At 36.9% G+C, this 19,424-nt stretch overlaps 1 protein-coding gene across 1 annotated transcript in view; it reads left to right on the forward strand.

Moving 5' to 3' along the window:
• The window catches only part of TMX1 (thioredoxin-related transmembrane protein 1), a 13,393-nt gene extending 469 nt beyond the window's left edge, over positions 1-12,924 (forward strand). The window contains exons 2-8 of the mRNA XM_010842265.1: positions 2,750-2,865; positions 4,150-4,195; positions 6,210-6,338; positions 8,207-8,252; positions 8,355-8,456; positions 8,571-8,637; positions 11,304-12,924. Of these exons, the coding sequence (XP_010840567.1) occupies positions 2,750-2,865; positions 4,150-4,195; positions 6,210-6,338; positions 8,207-8,252; positions 8,355-8,456; positions 8,571-8,637; positions 11,304-11,482 (685 nt within the window). The 3' untranslated portion in view covers positions 11,483-12,924. The remainder of the gene's footprint in view (positions 1-2,749; positions 2,866-4,149; positions 4,196-6,209; positions 6,339-8,206; positions 8,253-8,354; positions 8,457-8,570; positions 8,638-11,303) is intronic.
• The last annotated feature ends 6,500 nt before the right edge of the window (positions 12,925-19,424 follow it).

The following is a 19,424-nucleotide window of genomic DNA, read 5'->3' on the forward strand; positions in this document are numbered from 1 at the left end:
CCCCTCGGTGGGCTGAGGTCCTAGATCCAAGTCTGGACCCCCCGGTATCATCCTCATTCCTCTCATGCGGATCCCAGGCTGCCCGGGACTGTGACTCTGAGTTGTGGGGCGGGAGCCCCCCGACTCCTCGAGATTTCCTGACTCCTGTTGGGATCCTCCACCGCCTTGGTCTTACTCTCTCCTCGTTTCTTACCGGGGAATGCTCTTAAATTTCCCCTAAAGTGTGCATCCTAGTTTGATTGCTAGGGCTGAGGTGCGCCTGTGAGGTTACGTTCAGCTTTGAATTCTTTCAACTTTTCCTGGCCTTGGGGTTGAGGGAGGTGGGTCTTTCTACTTCCTATGCAATTATTTATTTGAGAATGAGTCTTCAGAGACTCACAGACTTATTTCACCAAACTCTACAAAAGAGGGAAATTAACTGAAGTCTCCTCTCCTTTTCTCTAATTACCCTTAAAAAGTAGTCCACTTAGAATGTTACAGTTGGAAACTTTTATTTAAAATTTTATTTTATGAATTAGGCATATTTTAAATGCCAAATAAATTCAACTTGGGTTATTTTTTAAAAATCCTCTTTTTTTGGTTGTTGTTGCTTTTCTCTGCCCACATCTCATTTTTTCCTTTCGGTGTGTGTTTTTGCGACGTACTGAATGTTATGGGTTGTTACTCTTACGTTTCCTAAGTGGTATTGCAAAACACGCTGTTTGAATAAAGTCATGTCTGTGCTAATTCCATTATAATAATGTCCCTTTTGTATCGGTAGATAATAAACTATTTGCGTTTGTTCTTGTCGCTAAATTGGTGGTGGCAGTATTACTGATATTAGTGATATTAGTAGAAAACACCCATTTTGAGTGTTAACTGGTGATGGACAGGGAAGCGTGGCCTGTTGCAGTCCATGGGGCCGGGAAGAGTGGGACATGACCCAGTGACTGAACCAAACTGAAACACTTCTAAGCACTTACATACATTATCATATTAAATTCTTTACAGATTCTATAAGATAGGTCTTATTTCCTGGATTTTACGTATGCGAGACATAGCTTTAATTAATATGTTCAGGTATTGCTATAGTGGCTTTCTGTCTCCAGAAACTAACACAGTGTACACATGCAAAGGTTATTAGAACAACCCTTTTCCTTAGCAAGATTCAGGTGGGTGTTTTCCCTGTATGGTTGGGTTGCCAGTTAAGGAGGAAGGTGGAGGTGGACAGCTCCAGGGGAGAACCCAGAAGGCCAGACCAATAACTCCAGTCATAAAATCAAACAAGGCATAGAACATTAGGGGAAATGTTTATATAGTATGCATATAGTTTGTAACTCAGCGAAACAATTTTCAGAAAGTGTTGAAGATGCAGGGGTGAGGAAATAGAACCAGGGACAGCATTTGGTTTTCATTGTCCTCAGTAACTTGTTTTAGATTGTGCCTATAAAATACTCAACGATTTCATAAATAATGTGTTGAGCAATCGTGATTATGAATTCATATGCAAATTACAATCCAGTATTACTCAAGGAGATTTTTTTATCAATATAAGAAAAATTGATCCAACTAATAAATATAGCAGTCAAAAGTGAAATATTAGGGAATTTGAATTAGAGCATCTGTATGAAATTAAGAATACATATACCATAGTATTTTTTCCCTTAGCTTACTGAATATGAAGTTAAACCTTATAAAAAGCACCTAAGAAACAAAAGAAACTTGAAAAGGGTCTAGTATTTCTAATAATAGGCTGCTTCTATTACAAGTTAGTTATCTACGTTAAATCTATTTTAATCAGGAATTGTGTTACAGAGATACTTTGATTGTAATTCAGTTTATTGTTGTGGACTTTGGCTTTTGTGTGTGGTACTAGTCTTTTTCCACAATGCCGATTACTTTTAGAAGTTTTATTTTCATAAAATAAGTCAAGAAAACAGAAAATGAAGTACAGAAACTGTATTATGTTTAACAGGTATACATTTTATTCTACCTGGTTCCATTAAAAAAAAACCGCGGTAAATTATGGGATAATATACAGTATGGGAAAAGTTGAAAGATTCAGGCCCTTTCAAGGGAATACCAGAAGAGTAATTAAAATGCTTAGTATGCTTGGCCACAGATTTGAAAACCCGAGGTTGACCAAGGTCTGGCCAAAGAATTTCATTTGGCCTGCCTAGTGTTTGTGTCTGGGTTAAGTTTTGGGGTAGCATTTTTACATAAAAACGAGGATTTTCAGCTCCTTTTAAATTAGAATAGCCTGCAGTCCTGGGCCAGCTTCCCTGGGGCCAGCTGTTCCCCTGACAGTCAAACTGGGTAGTGTTTCCCTCTCTAAAATGAGGCATGCGTGTCCTATTCACCACAGCACTGGGTGCTTCCTTTTTTTCATATTGGCCCTTTGCATTTGTGACTCTTGCACATAAAATTATTAAAACTGATGCACCCCAAATTCGGCTTTGAGCTTTCTGGCCCCATTATATAGAGAAATCCAAAGGTTTTTAAAGAGCTGTTTTGCACATTAAAAAGTCCCCTTGTGTCTTAAGAACTTATTCCCAGAATTACTTTTCTGTGATTAGCATTATCATTTCATAGTTCTTGATTTCCAGAGTGTTAGATTCATACTTAAAACCTTTTTGTTTTCACAAAGTTAAACCACTTTGCTATCTTGTTTTTAAAAGATGTTCTTTACAAATTATACATTTTAGAATTTTTATCCCTAAATGCTTATATTAGAGTGTTCTAACTTTTCTTTTTAAACTGTATTTCTTAGTTATGCTCCATGGTGTCCTGCTTGTCAGAATCTTCAACCAGAATGGGAAAGTTTTGCCGAATGGGGAGAAGATCTTGAGGTTAATGTTGCAAAAGTTGATGTCACAGAGCAGCCAGGTAGTTTAAGTCTCTGGTTCATTTTGCAGGTTGGGATGTGTGTTGATCCTGTTTTCCGCATTACATGGTCTTAATTCTGCCTTTCACTGGGTTTTATGAACAGCTGGTTAAGCTGATTTACCCACCTCCTTAATGAGGGTTCAGTGTGAAGTGTGTTCCCTAGTTGTGTATGGCAGCTTAATTCTTTTCTGTATTTCTGTAAGGGAACTTGGAGGCATCTCCCTCCCCTCACTGTTCCCCATGTAACTTCCTCTCATCTTTTTTCCTTAGCATCCCAGGCCCCAGACAAGTATGTAAGACATCTGTGAGAAGCCATAGAACCTTATGGCTCAAGTGGACATTGGTCACCCCAGTATTTACATATGTACCAAGCTTAGAATAAGGAGCATGTGGTTGAAGTTCTTTGTAGAGTCCAGGTCACGTTCCCTGACAAATTATCTAAGTCTCTGCAGTTGGGTTCCAAATTTAATCCGTTAATAATGATTTGAGGATATGGGCTCTTAATTACAGAGCCCTTATGGTTGTGGCCTCCTGACTTGGCTCCCTGGACAGGTGTCAAGCCCTGCGCTTACGTGATGCTTATTACCTGTTCTTGGCCACGGTAAACTTGGATTCTTGGCTCTGCCCCTATCCCAAATGGGAATAATCTCTAGTATTTGGTGAGCACTCACTACTCTTACAGGTACTGCTCCAAGTGTTTTGCATTTATTTTGTAGTCCTTACACAACCTTGTGGGATAGATAGTATCCCAGTTTTACAGATGTGAAAGCTGAGCCATAGATTGGTGTTCATCATTTTCATGTTTAACACATGGTTAATGTTAGCTGATATTGTTACTGCCCACCTTTTGAAAGAGTCAATTCCATTTTTAACAATACTTTAGAAACTCTGTGCTTGTTTTTTGATTATCAAATGCAATTTCCTTTGGTTTTAGACATAAGACTACAGTTATATCGTGCTGTCCCATGACTCATGCTAGTAATCTTAGGGTGGTATGATTGACCAAATGTTTATATGTATATATGTTCACAAATGTCTTCAATATTCAGATTTTATGTACTTTTAAATTAATATATAGTCTTTTTTTTTAAGTTGCTTTAAGTATGTAAATGAAATTTCTTTCATTGTTTGTGTTATACAGATAAACTCTTTTTAGGTCTAATTTCATATTCTTTGCCTATTAGTATTTAAATAATAGCGTCAACCTTTAAGTAGTAAAAGATCGGCTCATGTAAAACCTGTATGTTCTTTCTTGTATTTAGTTCTAATCTTTCTCATTTGTAGGACTAAGTGGACGATTTATCATAACTGCTCTTCCTACTATTTATCAGTAAGTATTTGAAGATTCTGTGGTTATGAGGGATGCATCATAACATAATCAGAACAGTAGCCTCTAGCCTTGATCATGTGTAAAGAGCATTATATTCAGTAAGTTTATTAGAAGGTTTGTTTTGCTTAGTGCTATCTTAGGTGCCTTTAGCTGGATGAATGAGGTATGAAATAATCCCTGATCTCCGGGATTTCTAATTGCCTTAGAAAATGACGTGCACGAGAAATAGTGGCATAAGTGATCATGAGCCCAGAGTTGTGGTAAGTACTGCAGGAAATTTGATAAGGGGGAAAATCACTGCACTGGACTGGTTCCTGAGAATATGGAGATTAAACTCAACCTTGGAAGTAGAATTATTAGGAGTGCAGAGTTAAGTGTTCCATCTGAGGATTGTCTCATAAACAGTCATAAGTAGGAGCATGGAATGTCTACACATTAGCTCAGAAAGTGCTCTAGCTCAGCCTTGGGAACAGTGGTGGATGAAACAGTTAAGTTAGAGTAAACACCATTATGTAGTCTTCAGTGTAGGCTCTTTAGTTTGTCGTTATCTTCTAAATTAGCCATAAGAAATCTCTGTATCTGCCCTGAACCTTAAGCTGATGTGTTGACTGCCAGGAGGCACTTGTCTCCTGAAACAAGAATTCAGCGATTCTGTGTGTATCTTGACATTCCTTGTCTTTTCTTTCATGTTCATATGTTTCCCCTTTTTATTTCCCCTTTGTATCTGTTTAAATTCATGTTCCCTATAAGTGCTTCTCACCCTTTTCATGCAGTCCTGTTCTCCACATGCCCCTTATTAGTCTCCCAGCTTTTTCAACACTCCCTGAAATTTTCTAGAATTTCCTGCCCTTTTCTTTTAATCTTATTGTTTATCATGCCCATTCCCCTAAGTTTTGCCTGTTGAAATCGTACGTATCCTTCAAAACTAGCTCAAATGCCATTTTCTCCAAAAATCTTTGGTTTTTTGAGTGGGAGCTAACCTGTAATTTTTTGGATGGATAAAGGGTCCTGTAATCTTACTGTAAGTAGTGGGGAGTTTTTGCCTGTAAGTGATCAAAATAGAAGTGTTAAGTAAGTAGGCCTAGACTGGCAATATTACTTAAGGTAGATTGGAAATGATGAAGATATGGGAACAGGGAGAGCACTTATGATCCTATGGCAGAGCTCCATATGTTGGAGAGGAGGAGGAGGTGGGTGTCAGGAAGCAGACTGTAAAATAGAATCACTGCACTGCACCAGATGCCTCCAGTGACTTAAAGCTTGATGGCTGAGATGATGTGATTATGATCGAAAAGACCAGAAAAATGCCTCAAATTGTTCACTTCTAGTTTAATAGTAGCTAATAAATAATAAATGTTAGACACTATTCTAACCACTTTTTCGTGAAGTCGTCTTTTTAATGTGTGTATTGTGGCTTAAAAGTAATTTTCTGATATGTATCTACATACCGGATTTCTTTTTCTCCTCAGTTTTTTACTGAGATGTAATTGATGTAATTACACTGAGATGTACTGCTGAGCCACCAGAGATTACAAGAATCTGCCTGCTAGTACAGGAGATGAGGGTTTGTTCCCTGGTTTGGGAAGATCCCCTGGAGGAGGAAATGGCAACCCACTCCAGTGTTCTTGCCTGGGAAATCCCATGGATGAAGGAGCCTGGCAGGCTGCAGTCCATGGGGTTGCAAAAGTTGAATACAACCTGGTGACTAAACGACAACAAATTGACATGTAACTATTAATATAACTAAATTAATATAACTAAAACTTATTCTATAGTTTTATTGTTTAGAAGAATATAATAAAGTCTGAAAGCTTATGACTGTTTAAAAATATAACCTCAGTGGTTAATGAAATACGGGGCTAAGATGTTAAGGGTAGGTAATTAGTGTAATTTGCTACTTGTGTATTGCTCATTGCTGATTTTGAGTACAAGATTGATCGTAAAATGAGATTATAGAAATAGCAAAACAAGGTTTATGTATTCAGTGCTAATATTTGCTTCTGATCTTCATTAGTTGTAAAGATGGTGAATTTAGGCGATATCAGGGTCCAAGAACTAAGAAGGACTTCATAAACTTTATAAGTGACAAAGAGTGGAAAAGTATTGAACCCGTGTCATCATGGTTTGGTCCAGGTTCTATTTTGTAAGTATAAAGGGTTTTTCTCTTTATTTCAGAATTAAGTGGATCATGTATTTCATGTAAATCATTTATATTTCGTTTTATTTCTAGGACTGTTACAGTATGTTCAGATTTACTCTGTGATATTTTTAGTTTAGACTTATCTTCTAAGTCCAACAGATAGTGTGGTCCTTTTTTAAGGTAGAGAGAGGCATTCTATAGAATTGAGCTGAAAGTCTTGTTAGGAATATTTTAGCTCTGTAAATATGGTCATTTGTATCATCAAAATAATTCCTCTAGAAGTGACATAATGGGTAAAGCTATCATTCAAGCTTAATATTGAATGAGAAGCCTCAACCATATACTGACTTGTGCAACTTTTAGATTTCTCTCCTTGTTTTAATGTGACTGAATTATTCCACCTGTTGTAACTTTTTTGTGTGAATAGTATGGATGAGCATTGTCTATGGGGCAGTAAGGATTGGGCATAGCAAGAAGGTTTTTTGTTACTTTCTTGGGGAGCAGGGCCTCACAGGTCATTTGAGAGACCTCTGGGAATATTGAGTTTTTCTGAGGCCATCGTGGACTCATCCTAGTCCAGCTAAGTTATCTCTTCCTGTCCTCTTACCAGTTGTGTCTTTGGAGGATGGAGAATTGGAAATACCAGTATATAAGAGAATGCTCTGGATTCTGGGAGTGCAGGAAAGTTTATCCCTAAACAGTGTTTTAAAATAGAAGTTTATCTGTAGGACCTTTTCCTTATATTTCTGAATTGAACTGTTAGAATTCACCCACTGAACCACCATGCCCACCAAACCAAGTAAGGGACCTAATGTTCCTGATAGAATCTAATTAGCACAGGCTGCAGTGAGCCTGCACGGTGATTTATGTTTTGGTTCCTTGTTCCTGTTCCCATTTTGTGTTTTAAACAACAGAAGCAACATGATTAAAGTACTTTTCTCTGTTGGAGTGAAAATGTAACTGATTTTATTTGAAATCTCGTGTTATAAATGATTCTTGCTCTTTCTGATGGAAGAAGTGGGGGTTGCTTGGAAGTCTCTGGTGACTCCTCAGGGCAGCAGTTCATACCTTTCTTGTTAGACTGAATAAAGGGTACTCCTAGGGTTGGCTTGGCAGGGGCACCCGCCCCCCCCACCCTCTGAGACTGGTGATTGGATTAGGTCATTCTGAGTACAGGTGCTCTGGCTTATGTGTGAATTAGTATGTGTTGGTGGGTGCCACTTATGCTAGAGAGAACCCACAAACCTAATTTTGGGAGCATACCTTTTTTCTGACTGCCTGTCAAAACTACTTGGGTTTAATTATGTGAAAATAGTTATTTTTACTTCTGTGGTGACTTATTTCTTAGGTAATTATTTTGTTGTTATTAAACTGTATCAAACTAATACTATTGTAAGTTCTATTTAATTTTAATATGAAAGGAGGGTAATTCTTAGGTGAGAAGGATCGACTCAGCAAGTGCTCCCAGTCTTCCTTCAGGCTCCCTTCCTTACGTGTTCTTTGGAGGATTTTAAGGGTGAATAAGAGTTTCCATTTGCTTACAGTGTGCCTAACATCAAACTAGCTGGTTCCATAGAGCTCAACCCATATTCACAGTACATTGGGTTAAAGGCAAAACAACAGGAGAAAAGGAAAAAAGATCAAGCGTTTTGTTTGAGGATATTACATACTGGCAAAAATTCTGAAACTGTTGATTTTCGCTAGTAAGCCTTAGGGGCCTGAAATCACTGTTGTTTCCCTAATCTTGAGTAATATCACCAATAAAATCTGTTGTGTTAGAAATTATAGAGTCAAAACTAGAAAATATAGATAATATACACGTCTTCTACTTCAGAGCTGTGTATATGACTTGGTTTTTCTTTTTATTTTAGGATGAGTAGTATGTCAGCACTCTTTCAGCTCTCTATGTGGATCAGGGTAAGGGCTCAAATTTATTTCTATTTTAAACATTTTGACACTGTCAACTTTTTTAAGAAATGGCTATGACTTTTAGTTTATTTTTTGTTCTTTTGATTTTAGACTTGCCATAACTATTTTATTGAAGACCTTGGATTACCGATTTGGGGATCATATACAGTGTTTGCTTTAGCAACTCTGCTTTCAGGACTGTTATTAGGACTTGTAAGTTCTTCATTTTTGGAGTACTAGGAAGAAAAATATTTTAGAATTTTGTGATTTAATATAATTGCTCTAGCTTTTTATTATACATTCAGATTCTTATGTTTATTTTTGCAGTTCATGATATTTGTGGCGGATTGTCTGTGTCCTTCAAAAAGGCGCAGACCCCAGCCATACCCTTCCAGTAAGTATATTTAAAAATTTTTTTGTTTACTGTAATCCCATTCATTTCTGGGATAATAAACACACTCACACACATAACAGGTTGCTTTTCTAACTAGGGTTTCTAAATTCAGAGTAGTGTCAGAAGAGAGACACATATTTCATGTAAGAATGACATGGCAGCCCAGTGCATTTAGGAACATAATAGTCATTATTTTGGCTTTTATAGTGTGGAGAATTTTAACACTGCATGTACCTTAACAGATATTTGATAACCATTGACCTAATGTCAATTTGTTTGAAAATTCCATAATGTTCAGGGATCCATTTGAGTATATTTGGGTGCAAAAAAGTTGAATATATTCCAGTCTTGAAGTCATCTCATTGGTATAGTGACCACATTTGAGGCTTTTTCTTTGTATATGAGTCAAGTTTTTCTGTTAGGATATTGGGAAAAGCAATTCCTGTCACTGCTTTAGGAGTCTCATTAGCTGTGTATTTTACTACAAGATGGGAATTAGAATATTCACTGCTATTTGTCTTAATATAATTTTACCTACCTATCATTTATTTTTAATTTTGAAAATTATGCTGTTATGAAGGCCTTCTTACTGTCTATAAAGAACTTCCACTTTGTGTCATCCCGTTTGCTTTTCAGCAGCTCTTTAAAGTAGACTGCATAAGTGATACTCTTCCCATTTTGTGATTGAGTAAACTAAAGCTCCGAGAGATGAACTGTGTTTCCAGGTTTACGCAAAAATGAGAGCTGAGAGTAGGACCTAAATTGAACTCTTAGCCTGATATTTCTATTGTGCTGCCTTCGTGACTTAGGACTTACTGAGGTCAAAACTTCTGAAATGAAATAGAGCAAGTGCAAAGTCAGAGAGAACTGAGCAATTTAGAAACATTTCAGTGAAGATGGCAGTTAAGTATTCATTGTTGAAGAACTGATAGGGTTTTAAAAAATTTCTTAGATAGTTGCATCGATATCAAAAGTTGCATGCATGGAGGGGAGGGAATAATTTTATCCACCAAGGGACACTGATCTGTTGGAAAAGTATAATAAGCGCAGATTACTTATTGGACAGTTAAGTCAGCAAATGTATGTTTTTTTATATTTTTTGCTTAGAAAACCTTAAACCTAACAACAGATTTGTCTTAGGTAATCTGTTACACTGCTGATGTTAATCCATACTTTAATGTGATATTGCCCCTTCTATACCAGGCTTCTGGATTTGAGTTGTTTTCCATTTTGTGTTTTTGGCTTAGATTTTAAGTTGCTGGGAAAAGACCCAACTAAGTCTAATTTGAAGCAAAATAGGAATTTATTGGTTCATGTAGTGAGGAAGCCAGAAGACAGAGTTGACTAAATCCTGGGGCTCAAATGTTTCTGAATTGCTCAGTTCTCTATGACTTTGTGCTTGTTCCATTTGGGGCTCTTTTTAGTCCTGAGCATAGAATAACTACAGAAAGCTGTAGCTCATAATTCCAGAGTAAGAAGGAAATATACTTCTCCCTATACTCACCTATCTTTTGGAAAAATTCTGGTGTACTCTGTGTAGAGTACTTGTGTAGAGGGCTCACTTTTTTTTTTTTTTAAACTGTAAATCAGAATTTCTCAGCATTGGCTCTGTTGGTCTTTTGAGCTGGTTAATTCTTGTGACAAGCTCTCTTTTGTACATTATTGAATCTTTAGCATCATCCCCCTGGTTGCCCCAGCACTGCCCCTATCACTTGTAGCAATCAGAAATATCTCCAGACGTTGCCAAGTGTTCCAGCAGAATCGCCCCTGGTGGAGAAGCACTGCTCTCAGCTGTTGTTTGTACTCAACTACAGCTGCGTGGGATGGGGCGTAGGGAAGGAGTTAACCCAGTAGAAAGAGATATGCCAGACAGATCAAACAACAGATTGTCCACTGTATGGGAATTCCTGTGGTCTCTTCTACCTTATCCCCCTTTTCTTCCTGCTCCGTTCTGTATTGCCTAGAATTAGGGACGGTCTTGGACCACTGAACAGAGAAAAGCTCATTAGCCAGAGTCTGTGTTCTGTATCTCTGTAACATGGTATGTTCTAAGTGTTCTAAGTTTAAGTTAACTTGCAATAGTTCCTATCAAAACTGGGGTGGGGGGGGATAGTGTGCGTATGTACATACTAAAAAAGTGATTGAGCTATATACTTAAGATAGGTATATTATGTTGTTTGTAATTATGCCTCAGTAAAATTATATATATGGAGAGGAGGAGGCACATTTATGACTCCACTTAAAAAAGAATCATGTCTAGGAAAATAGCTTTCGTCTGATTCCTGTTTGCCTGGGAGCTGAAACAAGGGTACTATTGAAGTTTGTCTTAGTATCTTTATTAGCTAGAAGATTTAATAGTAAATGTAGTTTTATTTAATGCAGTCTATTTTCTTATAGACATCCATATTCACAGCATTAATTCTGATTCATTAATTTCAGTTCAGTTCATGAATAGGTGGGTAATAAGAATGAATTCGGTAAGTAAAATGGACCTTCCAAACCAGTTATTTTTATAGTGTCATTTGTTCTTGAATACAGCTTTTTCCTTTTGGAAATCCAAACATGATTGATAAATCATTGCCAAAGCAGTTTATGGGCATATGAATTGTATCTTGATTGTATTAGAATACATCAACAACAAAACACTTCTGGTTGTTATCTTTAAGGAAAATTACTACAAGAATCTTCCCAACCTTTGAAAAAAGTGGAGGAAGAACAAGAGGCTGATGTAGAAGATGTTTCAGAAGAGGAATCTGAAAGCAAAGAAGGAGCAAACAAAGACTTTGCACAGAATGCTGTAAGACAACGTTCTGTGGGTCCTTCACTGGCCACAGATAAATCCTAGTTAATTTTTACAAGTATTTTCATATGATATTGGCAGAAACAGAAGATCGAGCATTTGTTTTGGTTTGAAGTGAACTGTGACTTGCTTGTACATTGCAAGGTTCAGCCTGGATTGTCATTAGGTTGAACATTCTACCTTTGGAAAATAAACGTAGCACTGTGAAAAAATAGGATTTGAAAACAGTATGGTGGTTCAAACAGTTCTTTATTTTTGGAAAATCTGGTGCCAAGCAATAAGATTTCTGTATGTTTGTTTCATAATAACTTTCAAGTCTGAGTTGAAAAATTACATTTCCCAAGTATTGCATTATTGAGGTATTTAAGGAGATTACTTTAGAGAAGAAGATTTCTCATTTGATATAATTTTTGTCAGTTTCACTGTGTGAAGAGAACATATTTCCCATTAATGGGAACTTTGCCCATTGTCTCAAGAAATGTGTATTTCAGTAACAACTCTGAAACCCTTTATCTCCTTTAAAGTCCAAAATTTATTCATACTTTTAGATTATGCGACTAATAAAAACTACCTTACTTTAATTACAGTTTTCTACCCATGATAATACAGGATATGTTTAGAAAGTTTATAAAGGTTGGTTGCCTTTTTTGTTCTCCTGTGTTCAGTGTATGATTTGTATTTTTCTTACCATGGGTTACATTTTTTATTTTCCAAATTGGATAATTTCCTAGAAATGTCTTTCATGTTTTAATAAATTGTTTCAAACTGAAGTTTACTGAAGAATACTTAAAGTGAAGAGCCATCTGATAACTTAAAGTTTTGGCTACTTGTTTCAGATTTTACATCATTTTTGTTGAACCTGTACTTGAACTTCTTTTTTTTGGATGTGAAGGCAAACATTCCTGATTTTTATTTGATTTTGTGGAAAAGCCTTGGTATTTTCTATTTTGAAAATTCACAGAAGCTTAATATGATATAAAGTTAGTATTCTACTCAGGAAAAAGCATCTTACAGTGTGTGTTTTCAGTGTATATTTGTCCTCATCCAAAAAGTTCTTAGTTGATTATACAAAGTCAACGTATGTTAGATGATTTAAACTCATAAAGTTTTATGTTTTTGAAAAGACAAACTGTATTCTCTACTTTCTATTGTGGTATTTCACAGATGGGTATCAGCAAGATGGGACATTTAATATATTTTTTACTCCTTAAAGAGAATAGTTTTCACCTTACAGCAAGAGGAAGTGGGTGGAGTTGTGGGGCAGCAGTAAAGAAATGCATTAGCTGCAGTAAAAGGAAAAAACATAGATACTCTGAATGGATCACTTCTCTGTTATGGTAATAGACAATTTCTATAATGTCCCCTTTAAAGGCCTCTTGTTTAGAATATTAAATATTCTACCACTGAAGAGTTTGGATGTGTAATAATTTTGTGATGCTTTAGAAAAATCTAAGCACAAAATAAACTTTTCTAAGTGCTTCACTGAAGCTGAAGGCAAGTGTGATTTCTAATTGATGCTTAATTAATACTTAATATTTAAATATTTAATTGATGCTTAATATGTATTTAACAGTGTTCAAGTGAATAGTGGTGTCACTGTATACATACTTGATACATGTAATCAAAAGGCTAGAGTCATATATATCTCTGTTATCTGAGATGATCAAGAAATGCTGCTCATTAATTAAGCATTCTATTTTTCTAGTCTTATACATCATATATTTTTAAGTATTTAAGTGATTAAAAAATGTAGTATGTACACAAAGTTACAGGTAGACTGAACATGTAAACTTGATATTTCAGAAAAGATATGTATCTTGTATTTCTTCAGGATTGTCACTGTAGATACCTGAATAGTCCATTTTCTCTCACACCAGAGGCTTACTTACAGAAACTATGGGGATCATTTTACATTTAACAGACCCCCTTTTGTTTCTGCATTGGTTTAAAAGGACTCCACATGGCAACTTAGCTCCAGATCATCTCACGAGTGAATAAGATGCAGGATCAGCATCCTGGGGAACCCTGCTTCCCTCCCTACCCCAGGCATTCAGCTCCCCATTGAAGTATTGAAATCTGATCACTAGAAAATACAGCATTTACTATGTACTGCCTAAATACTTAAATGAGTGAGACGGACAAAAGTTTAATGATTCCATAGGTAACATTTTTCATTCATTGAGTATTGGAGTGGTGCTATTTTTCTGTGATTATTTAATCTACTGCAGTATGTGATAGCTGAGCCTTATATGTGATTCAGTTGAAGGCTCAGAGAACTGGCAGAAATAGGTAAAATTTGAATCTACAAGATTTCAAGTGCTGTGCTTTTCTTCAGTGTGAGTACTGCACGTCTAGCAATTTATATATGAAAATACAATTTAGAATTTTACTCCTATCAGAATATTGCAACAAATGCTATTAAGAAATAACCAGAACTCAGTACTTGCAGTCCTGTGTTATTGGGTAATATATAAAGAAGGTTATTACAGTAAATGATGCTCTTGAAAGAAATTTTCTCTCAAGGCACTTGTGTCTTTATTGAACCCAGTGCATAAAAATGCATAGTTTTGGACTTGTGATGAGAGACATTTTTGAATGAACATTTTAACTCATTTTAGAGTTACCTAGGATATTCTGATTTATCGTGGTAGTTAGAATTCTTTCAGTAAATTTTCCCCCCAGCTTTATTGAGGTATGATTGACAAATTACTTTTGATATGAATCTTTTATTCATAATTGTTAGGGTTTGGAATTTAAATGAATGGTCATATTGAGTATAATTGTAAAGTCCTAAAAGTAAATTTTAAATTGACTATCCTACTGCAGTTTTAGATATGTTGGTATTGCACACCCAGCAACTTTTGTACCTGTTTAAAACTACTGACACTAGAAAAACATTTAAGTTTAAATCGGAACTTTGATAATCTGTAGGTAGTAGATTTAGTTACACACTTGAACTAACATCTAAACTGTTCCTTTTCCTTTAATGATTTTTTTTTGTTTGTTTATGTTGATTTATTCATTACAAATGGTAATAATATTAGTACCGGATTGTGGCCATTAATGGAATCAGCTGTCCTTCCTTAGTACCCATTTGACTATGTGTGACATTACTTATAAGCTTGTTTTCATCATAATATCACAGCTCAGACAGGTTGAATCTTGAAAATGAAATGGGTTGACCAAGATTTGATATATCTAAAACTTCTTTTAAATCAAAGCATAATTGAGAAAGTCCTGTTTTAAATTCATTGAAAGTATGCTTCACTTTGAAGAATAACTTTTTTTTTTTAACTTTCTAGGCTTCAGTGTTTTAATAAAGTATATAGTAGAAATAAGGTTGTTAGTGGATTAGACTATATCAACTGAAGTAAGTACTTAAAGTTTCAACATACTGCTACCAAGGCATTCCTAAGAAGCTTTCTTCTGTGTCACCCGAATCAAGTATATACTTGGTTGAAAATTTTATATGCTCTTAACTCTGTCTCTCCTGCCCCAACCCAGCTGATGTTCCTGAAACTACCTGAACAAGTGAAGCTATTGTTCTGTGAGGCTATATCTCATTATGTGTTAGTTCAAGAGTCAGCTCAAATCCTGTGAGTCCTTTCTGGCCCACGGTCATTTCTTTCATAAATAAGCTATTTTGCAATTTTTCCCATTTTAAATGCCATACTACTTTCTAGTATTTCTTCTCTTGGATTTATTTATAGCAATTAACTGACATTGAATAAATCATAATACATCTCTAGGCCTCAGTTTATGAGTAAAGTGATTTCTGAGGTTCTCTACCTTCAACAAGATAAACATTGCTGTCATTGGGGGTGAATCTCTTTTTTAATAACCAGCATCTTAAAAAGTATTAGACTATTTAAAAAGTTATTTATTTTGCTCACTGGTCTTAATTGGGCTTTGAGTTGAGAGTTAGAACCCTTACTGTATCCAAAGCACTAAAATCATGGTCCACCCTCAAAGCATGTGTGTGTGTCAGATCACTTTGTTGTCTTAAAAACCTGATTGTTACCTCTTTGAGGCCTGACACTTAGTGTGAGACAAAATATAGTGTTGTGGGGAGACTTCTGGGCAGAGGTCAAGGGACCTGGCTCCAGATCTTGTCTCTGCTCCACATCATCAAGGGATGTGATTGCTGCCTCTCTGGACATTGATTTTCATGTTTGTGAAATGAAGGTGAGTTGAGTAGTCTAGTATTCCCATAAATGACTTGGGGAAATTCTTGAACATTGACGTTATTTGTAACTTTATCTTCCTGGGCAAGTTTCCTAGAATATTAATGCCATTTGAATGAAGACAGTCAAGTAGTAAAGCTGTTAATGTTGACTGTAAGCTATGTGAGTGTCACTAGGAGCTAACTTGGGTCCTTAGTCTACTGAGATGGGGGAGCAGGAAAAGAGAAGACTCCCCTGCCTTTTTACTCTCACGGTTAACACTGATGTCATCCTTCACACCAGAGCCCAGATTTTAAATTCTCCATTTCTTTGCATCCCTGTTCTTTAGAGGAAGCAACTTCAGCCTCACAATGGGCAAATTTAAATCCTATTTTATTTGGATTTTATATTTAGTGAGCAAATTCTTAAATGTCATTTTTGACAGCAACTTGAGTCTTCTACTGAGAATGGGAGCAGTGTAAGTATGAAAGTGATGAAAAAGAATTACCTGGGCTTCCCTGGTGGCTCAGACAATAGGGAATCCACCTGCCATGCAGGAGACAATATAGCCTTGACGTACTCCTTTCCCGATTTGGAACCAGTCTGTTGTTCTTTCTGGTATGTTGTTAAAATATAATATTGTTATTAATAACCAGTCTGTTGTTAGTATAATAACTTTTCCTTTATCATGCTACTCTAGTATGGAATTTTTTTTTGTATGATACCTTATAATTTAAGCTTCCTACTCTATTGTCCTATGCTTGCTCCCTGAAAATATACCAGAATCATCCTATTGATAAACCAAGACTGAGTTTATTGCTACTATATTTGGTAAAGACAGTCATTACATTGATAAGTCTTAGTAGTGTCTCAGATAGACTCAGGTTATGGCGTTCTTTGGGGATTCTCTTTAAGGTGTTTATTTTATGTTTTATTTGAGGGCTTGTTTATGATTGGACATATTAGGGTCAAAGTGAAAAATCATCCCAAGTAAACAGTCATTCAGTGCCATTTATTGTTTTCAGAAGGAAGTATATGGTTTGCTGAGGGTAAGTTGAGTAGTCTAACATTCAGATAAATGACATTGAGAAAGTTCTTGAACAATAAAGCTGTTTACAACTTTAGCTTCCTGGGCAAGTTTCCTAGAATAGTAATACTATGTGAATGAAGACAGTCGAATAATAAAGCTGTTGACGGTTAACAGTAAGTTAACTGTTGGTTTCAGTTCTCAGTATGGTCCCCTCATTGCCATTCTTTGGCCTGAATTGAAGGGTTCACAACTGGGAATGTGATCTCATGTTCTTAACGGCAGAACTTCAAAACTATTTGTAGCATCATGGTCGTGTCAAGTTCCCCACATGGTTGTTTCAATATCCATAAGTGTTAGATTTTTTTGTTCTTTTTACTTGATCATTTTTAAATCATGTGGATGACAGCTGCACGTCATCTATTTCATAGATAAAACTTGTAGTCTGTAAAACTTGTCACCCATCTGAGCCACTATATAACGAAAACCAAGGGAAGGGTTAATGACCAGAATTTGTAGTTCTAATGCATGAGCTACATGCTTGCTTCAGCAGCATATATCCCAATGCATGACCCAAGAGTGCCCCAAATTAAGCTGGAAGAACAGATGTCATTTCTGATGTAATGAGCCTGCAGTACCAGATATGGGATTATTAGCCAAATTACCCAATTTTGTAATTTTTTCATTAGTTTACCAGGTCTCTTAGGTAGTAATAGTGATGCCAGAAAGTTTTACAGGATATAAGCTGCTGTTGTGCCCTGCCTGCGCCAAAAAGGACTTGCTCCTCCTCAAGACACCAGTTATGTATATCTGATGGGCTCATTCCATTCAATTTTCTGAACCTTTTGGGTGATGAGTACCTTGGTGGAACTTTATAGCCTTGGTGGCTTTGTTTAGCTCACCTGTGTCTGCTTTTCTCTGAACCATAGCATTTAAGGTGTCTCCCTACTTCTAGGCCTTTTAGAAGATGAGGTAAAGAGTCCAGAGGAGAAAAAAAGCAATCCAGAATTCCCCAGGAGTTGTTAGGGTTTCAGTTCTCCAGTCAAGGCCCGATTAAGTTATCTAATCTCTAAGAGGGAAATTGATGAGTCAGAATGAACCCTGCATTATGTCAGGCTATCCTTAGGGCAGGCTTCCATTTACCAAGGTAACTATCCCCATCCATAGAATGCAGGTTGTAGCCAATAGGCTTTTGTGTTTAAGAAGTAATTGTGTTACAAATTGAATTCTGTGTTACAAATCTAGCCATTGGTCGGGCTACCCAGTCATCTGTTTTTGGTCAAAATACCCCTATGAGTTGTCAAATAGTTTTTTATGGTTTGGAGGCCACCTAAGAAGGCAGTGGCACCCCACTCCAGTACTCTCGCTGGAAAATCCCATGGATGGAGGAGCCTGGTGGGCTACAGTCCATGGGGTCGCTAAGAGTTGGACACGACTGAGCGACTTCACTTTCACTTTTCACTTTCATGCATTGGAGAAGGAAATGGCAACCCACTCCAGTATTCTTGCCTGGAGAATCCCAGGGACGGGGGAGCCTGGTGGGCTTCTGTCTATGGGGTCACACAGAGTCGGACACGACTGAAGCGACTTAGCAGCAGCAACATGAAGACTAGTCTGGCTCCAGGTGATGTAAGGGTCAATAGCTTTTTCTTTTTCACTTAAAGAAGATCCTTTAACACTTCAAGTAAGGTCAGTATCAATAAACTCTTGTTTGAGAAGCTCTTTATCTTTCCTTCAATTCTGAATGATAACCTTGCTGGGTAGAGTATCTCTAGTTATAGGTGTTATTCCTTCAGCACTTTAAATATATCATGCCACTCCCTTTTGGCCTGCAAAGTTTCTGCAGAAAAATCAGCTGATAGACTTATGAGGGGGTCCCTTATATGTGACTCTTTGTTTTTCTCTTGCTGCCTTTAGAACTCTCTTTAACTTTTGCTATTTTAATTATGTATGTGCTTCCTGTACCTGGGTATCTGTTTCCTTCAGGTTTGAGAAATTTTCAGCCATAATTTAATCAAATACATTTTTGACCTTTTTCTCCTTTTCGACCCCTATATAATGCAAATGTTAGTATGCTTGATGTTGTCACAGAGGTCCCTTAAAGTTTGTTTTTCTCTTTGCTGTTCTGATTGGATTGCTTATGCCTTCTGTATCACCTAATTTGCTATTAATTCCCTCTAGTGTATTTTTCATTTCAGTTATTGTACTCTTTAATTCTGACCAGTTCTTTTGTTTTCTAGTTCTTTGTTAAAATTCTCACTGTGTTCATCTACTGAAGTAAAATTATCATTTTTATTACATTTGCTTTGAACACTTTATTACGGAAATTATCTCTGCTTCATTAACTTTTTTTTCCCCTGAGTTTTTTTCCTTATTGTTTTGCTTGAAACATATTCCTCTGTTTTCTCATTTGAACTTTTCTGTCTCTATAAAATTAGTTAAAACCATTGCATACCCCAGTCTTGATGGCACGTCCTTGTGTGGAACCTCCCTCTGTAGTCTTCGCATGCCCAGTGGCTTTAGTGAGGGAGCTGAACCTGGAATGAACACTGACTGTATCTCCCCCTAGGGTGTGGTGGCAGCCACAGTCTTGGTGGGAGGTAGGGCTAGAGTTGGAGGAGCTAGAACGAGAGCCAGGTGCAAGCTGGGATTTCTCCTAGGCCATCACCATCCTGTGGAGGAAGGGGGACTGATCGGGCCTGAGGTTCCAGAGCAGGAGCCCCGAGGGAGTTGGGTTTCTCCCAGGTGTGCTGGCAGTGTCTGCTGTGGTTAGGGGCGTGACGGGCACTGAGGGCTT

This window comes from Bison bison, unplaced genomic scaffold (genome assembly GCF_000754665.1).
Source record: "Bison bison bison isolate TAMUID 2011002044 unplaced genomic scaffold, Bison_UMD1.0 scf7180017864174, whole genome shotgun sequence".
Classification (NCBI taxonomy): Eukaryota; Metazoa; Chordata; class Mammalia; order Artiodactyla; family Bovidae; genus Bison; species Bison bison.